The 13,547-nt window shown below is 35.3% G+C and overlaps 1 protein-coding gene across 8 annotated transcripts in view; it reads right to left on the reverse strand.

The window, feature by feature from the left end:
• BIRC6 (baculoviral IAP repeat containing 6) overlaps positions 1-13,547 on the reverse strand; it is a 172,705-nt gene that overhangs the window by 142,303 nt on the left and 16,855 nt on the right. For all 8 annotated transcript variants that reach the window (XM_027641287.1, XM_027641285.1, XM_027641289.1 and 5 more), the window contains exons 3-10: positions 11,980-12,117; positions 11,384-11,577; positions 9,692-9,803; positions 8,343-8,425; positions 6,948-7,170; positions 6,690-6,850; positions 4,981-5,039; positions 2,890-4,284 (exon numbers count right to left, since the gene is read on the reverse strand). In XM_027641287.1, the coding sequence (XP_027497088.1) occupies positions 2,890-4,284; positions 4,981-5,039; positions 6,690-6,850; positions 6,948-7,170; positions 8,343-8,425; positions 9,692-9,803; positions 11,384-11,577; positions 11,980-12,117 (2,365 nt within the window). The remainder of the gene's footprint in view (positions 1-2,889; positions 4,285-4,980; positions 5,040-6,689; positions 6,851-6,947; positions 7,171-8,342; positions 8,426-9,691; positions 9,804-11,383; positions 11,578-11,979; positions 12,118-13,547) is intronic.

The following is a 13,547-nucleotide window of genomic DNA, read 5'->3' on the forward strand; positions in this document are numbered from 1 at the left end:
AAATTTTATGATGTAGCAGGAGAAGCAGAAAAAAAGAAAGGTTTTTCTGCATCCAAAACTTTCAGGTATTAAAGTACCTCTTTCCCTGCCCTCACCATCCAAACAAGCAAACAGGAAAGAATATACTGCTCAGCTTATATTCCTGAATAGTTTTCCAACAACATCCAAGCATTTCCAACGTGTGTATGTTCCAGAAATTCTACTTAACATTTTCACTTATGTCTTTGCACTACAAGTTTCTTTCTAGAAGGATTGAATACATCAATGAATACTGTTATTCTGCTTTCAATACATATCTTCCTAATGCTGTCAGACTGCAGGCACTATCTTATATGCGGTAATAAACCTAGTGGATTAAAAACCTCAAAGTGATTTTGGAAGAATTTTGGAAGAAGCCTAGGAAAACTTCATTTGAGAAAAAATAACAGTAATAAAAAAAAAACATCTTCATCCACTTAGCAGCTAAGCAAGAAATTTTACGCACTCACGGCAGAAAGTTTAAAGGATGATTATGATTCAAGACAACAAAAATGATGCAAAACCTGTTCTGTATAAGAAGGTATTCAAATGTACAATAGGATGCAGAATTTAAAAAGTTATATTAATAGTTGAGGTTCTTGATTTGCTTTTTCTTTTAGTATAGCTGAATTTTATGCCTTACAGTTATTTATAAACATTTCAGATTCAAGTCATTCTTTACAAAGCTTCACATTTTAGCATAAATGTTTTGACTCTGAGGTTTCAAACATATCTAGCACCAGATCCTGAAATCCAGACTTCTAATGGACATTGATCCCTAAATATTTATGATGGCTTTGGGACTTAATTTCTCAAAAGTGAGAAAAATTACACCAGGAAAAGTGACTGAAATGTTAAATAAGGACTAGAAATTGAAAGCTTCTAAAGACATTTATACAATAAAAATAACAAATTCCAAAGTCCATTTTAATACGATTGCAGAGCAGAAGATGGAAGTTCCAACTAGAGGTGCAATGGGTGTAAATAAGAGATAAGAATAATAAACGGATTTTTTTTAAGTAATCAAAGTACTATATACAAAAAAGGAAACTTGGAAGCTGAGGGATACCTTGTAGCATACTGGACTACAGAAGAAAAAAACACCAAATCTCAGTCATCTTCAAGGCAGCAAGAACAAAAGAAGTCCCAACAAAGCTATTTATAAATTGCTAGATGGATATTATAGTACTCAGAGAGATTTACTGAAAAAGTAGAATGATGTGCTTGTCTGTTATGAGGAGTATGAAGTATCCTCCACTCAGTAACAGAGATGGTGGTTGCCTAGGCAGAGACAAATACTCCAACACACAGAGAATAAATGCTTCCAACTCAACAGACCTGTTATCTTACACTCCATGTCCCAAAACAGGTTCAGATTATAGCAAATGCTACAAGAATGTAATTACCATATACAATAACACCTGATGGAAAAGTACAATGCACAGTAACAATAAGCCCTTTAACTTCTATCAAGAAAGACAAAACAGATTTTATGCAAGACAGAAATTAATAGTAATACAATGCTGTAGATAAAAAAACTACCTTAGCAAGGTTTGAAGTTCTTTGTAATGAGATTGCAGTTTGATCAGCTAAGTATAGGTAAAAACATTATGACATGGATATGACATACTAACAGTTTTCAAAGGCAATTAACCTTTCAGTTCCATTTTAACCAGGAAGAAGCGTGCATTACTAAATACAGCTGAAACGGTTTAACAGACATTTCTTCAAAAGTAGTTATGAAAAGAGAACAATCTAGTAAATATGAATGTTACCATTGGGAATCTGCAAACATAAATACTAGTTGCTAACATACAATATTTTCATTCATATTTGATAAGCAAATCTAAAATCTCCACTTCTAAAACTCTTGGTAGGTAAGTGATAAACATGGAGCCCTTAACAAAACTGAGATTTTTACACTAAGCTTGACTTTATCTGTTGGAAATAACAGGTAAATCTGATTTAACAACTACTCATAGGATGATTGTGTCATCAATGTGATTTCCAAAGAAGGAAAGGTATCGATTTAAATTCTTCTAGTAGAGAGAAAGTTCAACGTGATATTGGTGGGAATTAATCTGCAATGTATGAATCATCCCATCAGCTTAGCCCCTCTGAGAGCCTAAGCATTTCCACCAGAGCAGCATTCAACTGCAGGAGAACTAAATAAAACACTGGTGTGTGGAGCAACTCGGATGACAGGTACAGCTGTTTCCTCTGGTCCAATGTGACACAAGGGAAGTGGGAGTTTTGTGGTGGTTTAGGGACTTCTATGAAGTAGTTGTTGCCTGAACTTGAGTTACACTCCCCTCCTACCTGCACTTCCTTCCCCAAAATGTCTTGTGTTCATTTGGAAAAAAAGATTTAATAATCCTGCATGGATAATCTGTCTCTCACACTCAAGAAAGTACAATCCCAACTGCAAAAAGGTGAAGCATGCTACCTGAATGAAGATACAAATGACCACTGGAATAAGGTACAAAAGCATTATCTTCTCTATCCTCTTGAATATCATCAATTACAGACAGGAGACACATCTTTCAGAAATGTGATTTCTTTAGCACAGAAATCATTACTTACAAGAACTACTTTTATTTGTTTTGGACTTAAGAAAATCTGTGCTTCTACAAGGCCAAATTTACCAATATACTGGACACGTGCAAGAATTCTTGCCATTCTAGAGATGAAAATCTACATTTAAGGTGAAGAATTAACTTGAGTCCATGCTTCCTAGACCAGAATTAAACTCTATGTAAATTCAATAAAATTTGCCTATTACTGTTCTGAAATTTTGGTTCTAAATTCTATAATATAATCCAAATACACTAAAATCAATAATTAAAAAAAAAAATTAAAGAATAGTCTTACCTTTGGTGCATGCACATAATCTGTCTGTGCCTGAACAGTATATCACAGAGACAAACATATCTGGTTCCTCAGTGCCCTCTTTTTTAGGTGGTTCCACTTTGGCTAGAATTTCAAAGTTCGAAAGATCTAATATTTTTACATATCCTCCCTGAGTAGTTATTACCAGGTGTCCAAGAGTAGAGATCTCAGATCTTCTTTCTCTCCCACTGCCATTTTTAGAAGTTAATTGTATTTCCTCTACAGGCTCCTCACAGTCATCCTCTCGATTATCCAATATGTCTGGTGGGAGCAAAATCATTGAGGTAATTGTGTCTTGAGGGTCTTTGATATGCTGGATTTTTACTGGTTCCTCCTCTAGAGTAACTACTCTAGTGGCATAATTCATCTTATAAAGCACTAGGTATCCACCACTAACACTTCTCTGTTCAGGCTGAATTATTAAAGGAGTTGGTACATCTGCTGGTGACTCATGTTGGATTACATCAATACTCGTGCCATTCACTACAGCGAGACTTGATTCTAGTTCCCCCTTCCTTCTATTACATAGTGCTGAGTTTAATTTATTTAAATTATTCAAGGCCTCCACTTGATTTATTGCACTCAGAGATTCGACAGGACAAGTCCGCAGTCCTACTAACAGATGAACTCCATCTGCACAAGGTGTGATTGAATCTACACACAGGTTCTCCTCCTCTGCAAACTTTGGCAGACGCAGGCACTGAACCAAAGTCCCAGGCTTGGGAACCATGGAGCTCCACTTGTCCGAGTCCGGAGATGTTAGGTTGGCTGCAGCATCTGCAAACTGCTGAATGTAAGTCACAGGGGGATCCTGTAACAGCAATTGTTCCTGACTGTCCAGCTCCATTTCAATGATCTGTGGAACTGTGAAACCATCATCATGTATACTTTTACTCATAATATTGTTCATCTGTGAAAAGAGTTTTCCTGCTTTTTCATCAGATTCCTTAATGCTGTATAGCAACAATACAGGCAAAGTCCTCCTTACCAGAGGGGAATTGAGTTCTGAATTAGTGCAGGATTCATTGTCAGTTGATCCCTGTTCGGAGACACTCTCACCTCGAGTCCTACTTAAACCATCCAGTGATCTCTGAGAGTTACTGCTAACAGGAGAGGTAGCAGGTGATTTGTATGTTAATAGACCTCCAGCTAATAAACAAGGAAAGGGAATGTTGTGTTGTTCTAGATGTTTTTCCTTCATCTTTTCACTCTTACAGTTGGCCAAACAGGGATTTGCTCCAAGTTCTTCTAGATCCTTAACCGTATCTTCCAGAACGTTTGCAACGATTTCCCACTGAAGTTTTTCAGGTTGCTGAAGAACGCTGAGAGCTGTTATATCAAGGCTGACTTCCATAGTTTCTTTTTGTGATGTATGCCCTTTAAAGCAAAAATGTTGAACATTATATATATGCTTAAAAAAAAAAAAAGGAATAATATTGCACATATTGCTGTTTGTTGAAAAAAAAAATAAAATCTTTACATCTCATGCTCTTTTGTTTCCCCACTTGCTCATCCTTACTCAAAGACTTACACTGGATTATGGAAAATAAACATGCAATTCTCCCTCCCATCAAAATTTCTGATTAAACCTCTAAGAAAATGACACAAGAACACCAAGCACAGCACTGTTCTGCTTCCATATGAAATACTTATTCAGGAAGAGAAATACTTTATCGAAGTGCATACCCACACGGAAACAATCAAGATATAGGAACTCTTTCTGGTAATCCCCTGAATTTAAAGGGTTTTGTACAGCTGTAATTTGTTCCTGTTCTAAGTAAGTTCTTTTATCTCGATTTGTGTGCTTTATTGACAGCAAGATAAGCAATGATTGTTGTCAAATAAGACATTTATTAACCAACAAAGTAGGGTTTTTCTTTCCTCCTGTATGTAATCTCTCCACCACACAAACAGTGACTTAAATACTAGCATTGCTTTCAAAGTAAATCCTTTTCCTTTTTTCTAATATGGTGAATTCAATATCATTGGTTTTGACAGACCATTTTTAAAAGCCTGAGAAGAACAATTTCCCCTTTGACCTCTAAACTATTACATAGATCAGATATAACCTACCTGTCACAGATTCTGATCTGGAATGCTCTTCACTATCTGAATCCTCCAGTAGGTCATCACTGAAAAAAAAAAAAAAATGCATGAATGACACCATATATACAGTAACTGCGTGTTTATCTTTAATTTATTTTTAAAAATTGTAAAAAACCCAATGTTTATTATAACTGGACATTCCTTTTAGTTGGCACTGCAGAACCACGATCAGTTCATCACAGACCTAAAAACATAAAGACTTTTTTCCTTCATTCAAAACTGTAGACCAGCTTTCTGTTTGCCTCATTCTACTGTTGTATTTCCTACAATTCGGACATAAATGCAATTAAAATGAAAGCCAGTGTACTGCTTCTAAAAATACTACCAGATTAATCATTTTTTGATAAAAGTAGATTCTGTTCAAGAAACCTCTTGAAGAGAAATGGTCATTTAGTAATTCTAAGAATATATTAATAATTTATGCATCTGGTTTTTCCATTATAAGAAATTATTTCCTATTAGAGGCTCCTTACACACAGGAAGAACAGTAATGCCTTTACAGCTTCAGGAATAACTACTCACAGTACCAAGTCAGATCCTCAAATTTCAACAAACTGGATGCTTCCTTCTCACATCCAAGAAACAGATCTTTTTTGGTCCAAACCTGATCAACTTCACAACATGACAGAGAGAATTCAATATTTTGAAGTAAAAGATCTTAGTTCTGAGCAGTATGATTGCACTATCCTTAATTCATCCAGCTCTTAAAATTGGTTTAATTCTTTAATTCTTAAGGAGTTCACAGCCCTAAAGCAGAAGTCCAGGCAGTTGTTAGGCCCCACGTGCTGATGTTGCCCATGTTTCTACATACTCTCTTCAGAAGAGCTTCATATTTTCTCTGCAGTACTGTAGATATCTCACCAAGCTTAAACTCAAATATTTACTTTCCTGTGCATGAAGCAGCACTGTTAATTTCTGTAATACTAAAGTTTAAGAAAAAACATTCAGAAAAATAGCAAGACTTTCCCAAATACCTTCCATCCTGAATTTTTCAACAATTACTCACTCTTTTGTCTGAGTTTTGGCAATATGAGAAAGGAGTTCCCAGTAAGAGACTGCAAGAAGCATAAATGAAAGAATACTATTTTTTCTCATGTGACTCTTTCTGAGGACTGGCATACTCTCTAGCTTATCCAAAAGCTTGGAACAGGACTGTCTAATTGTTTATAGAGTATGTACATATGTATTAAAGGTACACAATGAAGTATAAATTCCTAGGACATCCATATAACTTGTTTTCAGAATGACATAAGCAGAAATTACGGAGAAGCAATCAGAGAAAAGTGTGTTCCAGAAGTCCATCAGTAGCCTTTACTTTCAAAGCCTGAAATGGATAATTCGTAACTAAAATAAAAATCCAAAAACTGATCCAAAATTTATATTCCTTTCTCTTTTCAACCTGCCTCTGAAACACTAGCACAGGGCAGCAATGAGATCTGCAATATCTCTGCTAGAGGACTACACAAACTGGAATAGCAGGAAACTGGTTTTAAAAATAGAAATTTAGACTACTGTTTTTCAAATGTTGAATTGTGTACAGATATATAGTGACTAAAAATATTATGTCCATGAAAAAAAAGTTTACCAATCTTTTGTTTCACAAAGCATAACAACTAAATGGTATTTACCACTTACACAGCAGCATTTTCTATTTCTAATTTTGTAGATTGGCATACCTGTCTCCTTCCAATTTTGGTATATCTGAGCAGCTAGATGAATCTTCTAACCATGCTAGTGTTGGTCTCCTTGAGTCAACCCCTGAGCTCTGTTCTCCTGATAACATAAGTTGCTGCACAATAGCTGGATCATATGCATTGATTTCAAATTTTAAGTGGACCTGAGAAACAACAGAAAACAGAAGAGGTAATTGATTTGAATCGAGACATGCTTTATCAGTAAATAATTAATAAAAACTGATTGTTTATATTGCATACCTTCATAAGTTTGGAAACATCCCATATGCAGATCTTTCCTCGTTTTGTTGCAGCAGCTAGAAAATGAGGGCAACTTCCAGATCCAAAGCAGGCTATTCTGTCAGTGCCATCTGTGCAGGGAAATTGTGCTGGACTTGTTGCCAGTGTGACTGAAAGAGGTACATTCTGAGTGTGCTCACCCTTGACAAATGGGCAGTTTGGGGAATGTCTCTCATGTTCAGACCTTTTCGCATCAAAAACAAAGAGAGCAAATATTGATTTCTTGCTGTGAAAAATACACACATTATACACAAGCTCAGCCCTAGAAGTAAAGCTGAAAATGAACTGTTTGAACTGTATTGCAGTCAACCATACAAGAGAGTTCTGAAGCTACTAACACAGCTTTCCCTGCTGATTCTCAAGAGCAGACTGTATTAAAGCCTTTGATCACTCGATGCACATTCATATTCAAATGGATGAATTTACACACAGTGCTATTAATATAAGTAGTCCATTAAACAAACAATTATTCTATAGGCAGGAGCCTATCATGTCCTCATGAAGTAAAGCACAGATTAAATTCTACAGAATGTACATTAGAATTCCAATTTTATGAGCGAGATATCATAAGCAACTTTAGAAGCAATGTTTTACCTTTAGTTCTACATGCACAGTTACAAAAATGCAAACTGAAAACAGTCCTGAATGACACATTGATGAAGAAGCATGAAGAAAGCCCTAATTTCAATATACAACTAAAGCAGAGACATGAAAGAACAATTACACAATTACAAAATGTCTGTAAACGTTATGTCACAAGGGAAAGGAGTAGACAAAGACTTTGAAGACAATATTATAAAGGGAAGGTTTCCAAAAGGTCAGGAATCTGACGTGTTCAAGTAACAATTATAAATTACTGAATAAGCAAGACAAAAATTATGTTAAGAACTCTTCAATCAATATAAAGTCCTGCATTTCTGTCACTATGTACAATTTTATGATTTGGAAAACTAGTAAAGGATGTTGCAACTTTACATAAAAGGCAAATATGCACTGCAAGGCCATTGGAGTTTATGGACTTGAAAAGAGATGTGATCTAGTAACAATTATATAGAGGATTGAGTTTGGATCCCTGCAAATTGTTTCATGGAACAATTTGAAATCAAAGAGTAAATCAATATTAAGAAATAAAACCAACTACCATTTTTTGGGTTTAGTATTATACAAAAATTTGACCTACTACTGCAAACCATTTTGTGATTTGTTCCATGGAATCATTTTGGAAACCCATTCTTGTCAATGACATGCCCTAAACTCACCAGAAATCCCATCGAGATAATGCTGATTTTTGTCCTTCAAGGATTTCCAACCTCTTCAGCACAAAATTAAGTCTACTTCAAACATCATTAAACTTACCAAGGTTCATCTGTAGGTTCCCAGCACACCAAGCACACACTACAGGTAAAGCACATGGCTCTGTCATCTCCTGATGAAGCAGGCTATGAAAATAAGAAGAAACACTTGAAATTTATACATCTATGTACTATGGAACACTTTAACTAGGTGATCAAGTCTTTTCTGCTAGTGACATAGTAAAGCACCACATCAAACATATAAAAGGCCAAAATTCTGTACTAACAAGTGGCAGTATTTCACATTAAATAAAAAAGGATACACCACATTACTATAGAAGGGATTCAGAGCCAACATCCATGCAAGTCATTGCATAAAAACCACCGACATAGAACAGAACTGATTTTTTTTAGTTTGGAAAAAGTTCACAAGGTTAAAAATTTAGAACTGCAGCAGAATAAGTGTACCTCTGCATGCTTGGATAAATACAGGTTAAAAAATATTCCTTCCAATCTCCTAGGACATAAAAGTATTCTCTATCACTCCTATGCAAAGAACAGTTGTTACAAGCTGAAATAACTGAGGAAAAACAATGGAAATTTCCAATCTCCTAAAATTTAGCATTCTCATAATCTCATTTCAAGACATGCTTGAGAATATGCGGACGCAATTCCAATATATGAATTTCTTGCATTTCTCCTCCTGTACAAGTTTAAGAAATCCTCCAAAAACTTTATTCACTTGCATCTATCAGGCTTTGTACCTGACGTGAGGCAGATAATATTGCTGTCAAATGATAGGTACTGCCCACCTGTCATTATCTAAATCCATACCATAATTTTTTTTTACAGTAGAAATAATTTCAAAGAATGAAAAATAGAAATAAGCAAAGGTAGTGGAATAAAGTGTTGAGGTTGTATTTATTCACTAAGTGTAACAATTTAATGTGATCTAGGACCTTTGTGTGTTATAATACAGTGTAAGTTTTACTAAGAAAGTATGGTTAGAGAACTCCAATGTCAAGTTTCTTGCTTTTTTTGCTTTACTTGAAATATAAAAAGGATGTTTACTCAACAATCTAACAAGGAGAAAGAGATTCAACATAACCAACTTCATCTCTATAATTGTTGTTTAACTCAGATCAATCTGATATTTAGAGATGTTTTATATGCTGAAATTCAGAACAGTGTTTTCTGTGGTCTGTACAAAAAAGAGAAGCAATCTCGAGGCATTAAAAAACCCTGAAACTTAAAAAGCAAAAAGGGCTGAATGACAAAGTTTTTATGGTTTATGTATCACTGAAGGAATCCATCAAAAAAAAAAACAAACAACAAAGAACCCATACCTTTTTTCCCCTGCCCCCTCAGACCTTCACCTCAGGAACAAATACTAAGAACAACTGAACCTTTTACCTGGTGATAGAACCCAGCTTGAGCCATAGGATCTGGCTGTGCCCACCGATAACCCACATGAGGCCATGAAGTGAATGTCTCCCGTCTGTTAGCTTCACTGTACATCAAAGACCTGGAAAGGTGAAAAATTCTACATTACCCAAAATTGACACTTAAAATTAAAAAATTAAACTTTTTTAATTTATGAAATTAATTTAGTTTATGAGATACTTTCAATGTTTTAGTAACTGTTAGAAATACCAGAGATAATTAACTACAACTTATACTTCAAAATATAATTAACCATTACTGAAAAGTTACAAACTTCCCTCACTTGAGTGCCCAAAGTACATCCCCAGAAAAAGACCAAAAGCAATACAGCAATCTACATGCTTTAAAAGCAAGATTAATAAAATAAGATTCCAGGTAGCCTATTTGGTCTAACTGCAGAATAACACTGGATACCCAAAGCCACACTGCATCTAAGGCAGATGGAGAATCTAGCCCAACAGAACTAGAGAATTGGGGTTTTTTTAACATGACAACTACTGCAAAAATTTGGGTGTATTAGTTGAACAGATATGAATATGCACATTTAAAAACACTCTAAAGTGATATTTTAGGCTTAATTGAATACACGGTACAAACCTCCCCAACATTCCTCATTCACCACGTACTATAATACTTAAAAATTGCAAACTAAGTCACAAAACATGAACCCCTCTGCAACTCAACAGCTACAGAGCAAAGAAGTTTCTCTCTTTTCCACCTTCACTCAGTGTATGTCCCTCGTCTGCAAGAGTACATAAGAAATGAGTATCAGTTTTTCTTTTCCCTTCACAGAATTTTGTTCTCCAGTATCATTCCAAAAATTAGTGCTGTTAGACGGATAGGTTCCTCATTTCATGTTTCTGCCCCTCAGTTTAAGAAGATTTTTGCTGTTTTATAAGAGAATGGGTATATTCTTGCCAAGGAAGTAATCTATTCTAGCAACGCCCACATAAGGGTTGTCTTAACTTGACATTATACCACCTTAAGAGACAAATCTTGGAGAGCTCTAATCAAAATACAATATGGCAAGGTACAGGTAGACCTGGAGGCTTGGGAAGGGGAAGTAAGAGATGAAATCAATTTCAGTAAATTGTTTGAGTTGTAAGAAATGATAATGTGCTTGCAAAATAACATTTGCATAGAAACTTTCAAGAAGGAATTAATTTATAGATTTAGAAGATTTATCACTATTCTAATCAGTCTTAGCTTATGAAGGTTAAAATAATGGGTTCCTTGCTTGTTTATACATTACAACTTGGATTAGAAAGAGGTGAAGCAACAATTTCAGGTAAAATTTTCTCTGACTCCAAACACTTAGCAGGTGACTAGCAGGTTCTGAAGTAGCATATATATGCTTTGCAAAGCTGTATTTAAGGCTGCAATTGTTACCTTTCTGAAAGTCTATGTTGGATTTAAGAGCTAAGTGAATTCAATTTGCCTGGTAATAAAGTTGAAACCCAAATAGTCTCGTGGCATTCATAAAGGCTTCGCTAAGTTTAGTAATATGTATGCTACATTGTGCATTAAACAGTTAATTAGCTGTATGCATAAAAGCAACAAAATATAGAATATGACTAATTCCTTTGGCAAATAAAGTCATCTAAGAGCTTATTCTGATACAAATAAGGGGTCAAAGTAATCACTTATTTTGTCTTAATATACCTGTCCACAGATCGACCAGGTCCCACACCAAGTTCTGGTCGTGCGCTGGGTAAGAGGTAAGATAACCTATCCATCACAGAGGATGCTACAGGTAAGGCAGCAATATTTTGATTTATCTTCTTGAGTTCATTTACAATGGCACTGGCGACAGACTTCAAAACATGATGAGGAAGGTGGAACGTAACCGTTGCCCACTAAATTAAGAAAAGAAGCGTTTTGAGTTTTAAAATTGTAACATCTGAACAACAAAGAGATCACAAAAGTGTCAAAACCAAAACCAAATGCACGTCTTCCATGCTCCTATGATATCAAAAAGTGATACAGCAACAGATAGACAAAACCAACACGTACATAATGCAAGGAAAGTCAGTAATTTCAGATTTTAAGCTCATTTGGGTTTATCTGCAAGAAACTAACCTTGTTTGTTCTCCTAACAAGTGAAGCTTCAATACAGAGGAACTAAGAAACATAATATATTCTCCTGTCTTCAAACAAAATCCACCACACTAAGTCAAACATTTTGTATGTTTCAATAATGGTAGACACACAGATTAGACTTGGGAATCCATTTAGACAGTACAGAGACAATTTCTTACCTTTGCAACTTTATGATTTGCTGCTGTTTCATGTGAGGTATTTTTTAAACCATCCTTCAGCTGCGTGATGAACAAGTCATATCCCTCTGTGCTAGAAACATCTACTTTTTCTATGCAAGCAGATAACAGCTGCTGAGCCTAAAATGCAGATGTGTGAGAAAAGTTAGCATCCACATTGAACAACTACAGACAGGAATTACACCTGTGTCATTACTTCAGGAAATGACCTTTGTCATATCCTACTTTATCATATATTATATCAGCATAATTCTCATAAAAGACCCAAAGTTCCAAATTTTATTTTGTAGGCCAATCAACAGACAAACTTCAGCAATAATGACAGTAAGTACTACAAGTTCCCTCAAGGGCAATATTACCAAATGTTAAACAAGTCAATAATATAAACAACTATAACTGAAGACATATTAAAGACAAACAATAAGGAGCTATGTATTGCTCAATGCTTTCTCTTCAAAAGGATTCATTCAGCTTTACAGACAAAAAGTGAGAGCATTTTTCTATGACAAAAAGTGACATTTTCCTGAGTAGCTTTGTGTCTTCAAAAAGCCAGATGACAGTGGAACAACACTGCAACAAAATTAGAGGTAAATTACTTACACTGCTAATACAAGGAAGCTGAAAAGTGAGGCAGAAAAAACCCAGGCTAGTTTAGAAACTAGAAACTCTTAAAACTCAGAAATAATTCAGCTAAAAAAGATTGCTATAAACATCCATTTATAGACTTTTTCTTCCAAGTCTCATTCGTTTCCAGCTTATCCCTCTGTCTGCTAACTTCGTGTTGACAGGTAAGATTTAAAGTTATGCTTTATGTGCAAAGCACAGAGTATTCTATATCTGCTGTTAGGTGGGTTAACTACTGAAAAATATTATAGGAATTTTTTTCAAGTTACAAACACAGGGAAATATTTCCCCGAGGACAACAGCCAGCCAGTCACAAACTGTTCCAAACAGAATGGACCAAATGGCCCCTTGGTTATATCCTTGAGGAGTTCAGGGAAAGAAAGACAGAAATAAGGCAAACCAGCCCCACAGCTAGGGCTGTATCTGTTTCTCAGATTTCAATAAAAAGACAATTACAATTCTTGTGGTATCTCATACTTTCCAAATTTCTTGTGGATGACAGAAGAATAAGAGATACATTGTGGAAGTTCCTAAATTTACAGTGTTCTATGGGGACTTGAAAACAGCATAGAGGTTGCTCCATAACTTCTCAGTGCTGCCAATTAAAAATGCATAAAGATGCAATGCATTACCAGCAGATCAAACATATTAAAAGATTACTTAAATTAACAAATTCACAGAAAAGTTCTAGAGACAAACAAAAAAACCCACTCTTGCTTGGATAAAAGTTCCTGCCCTTTTTTGGGTGAAAGAGATGGGCTCATACACTTGTATGATATTTGCTTAATATTTACTGAATTTTTCCAAGGTCTGGGCTACCTCCTCTTTAAAATTAAAAGAACTGAAGACAGCTAATGTTTTTGCTTCCTGTCTTACTGATTTGGTCATGAACTTCCCAAATCTATTCCTACTGAACTGTAATTTCC

The sequence above is a fragment of the Corapipo altera genome, unplaced genomic scaffold (genome assembly GCF_003945725.1).
Source record: "Corapipo altera isolate COAL_440 unplaced genomic scaffold, ASM394572v1 48b, whole genome shotgun sequence".
Classification (NCBI taxonomy): Eukaryota; Metazoa; Chordata; class Aves; order Passeriformes; family Pipridae; genus Corapipo; species Corapipo altera.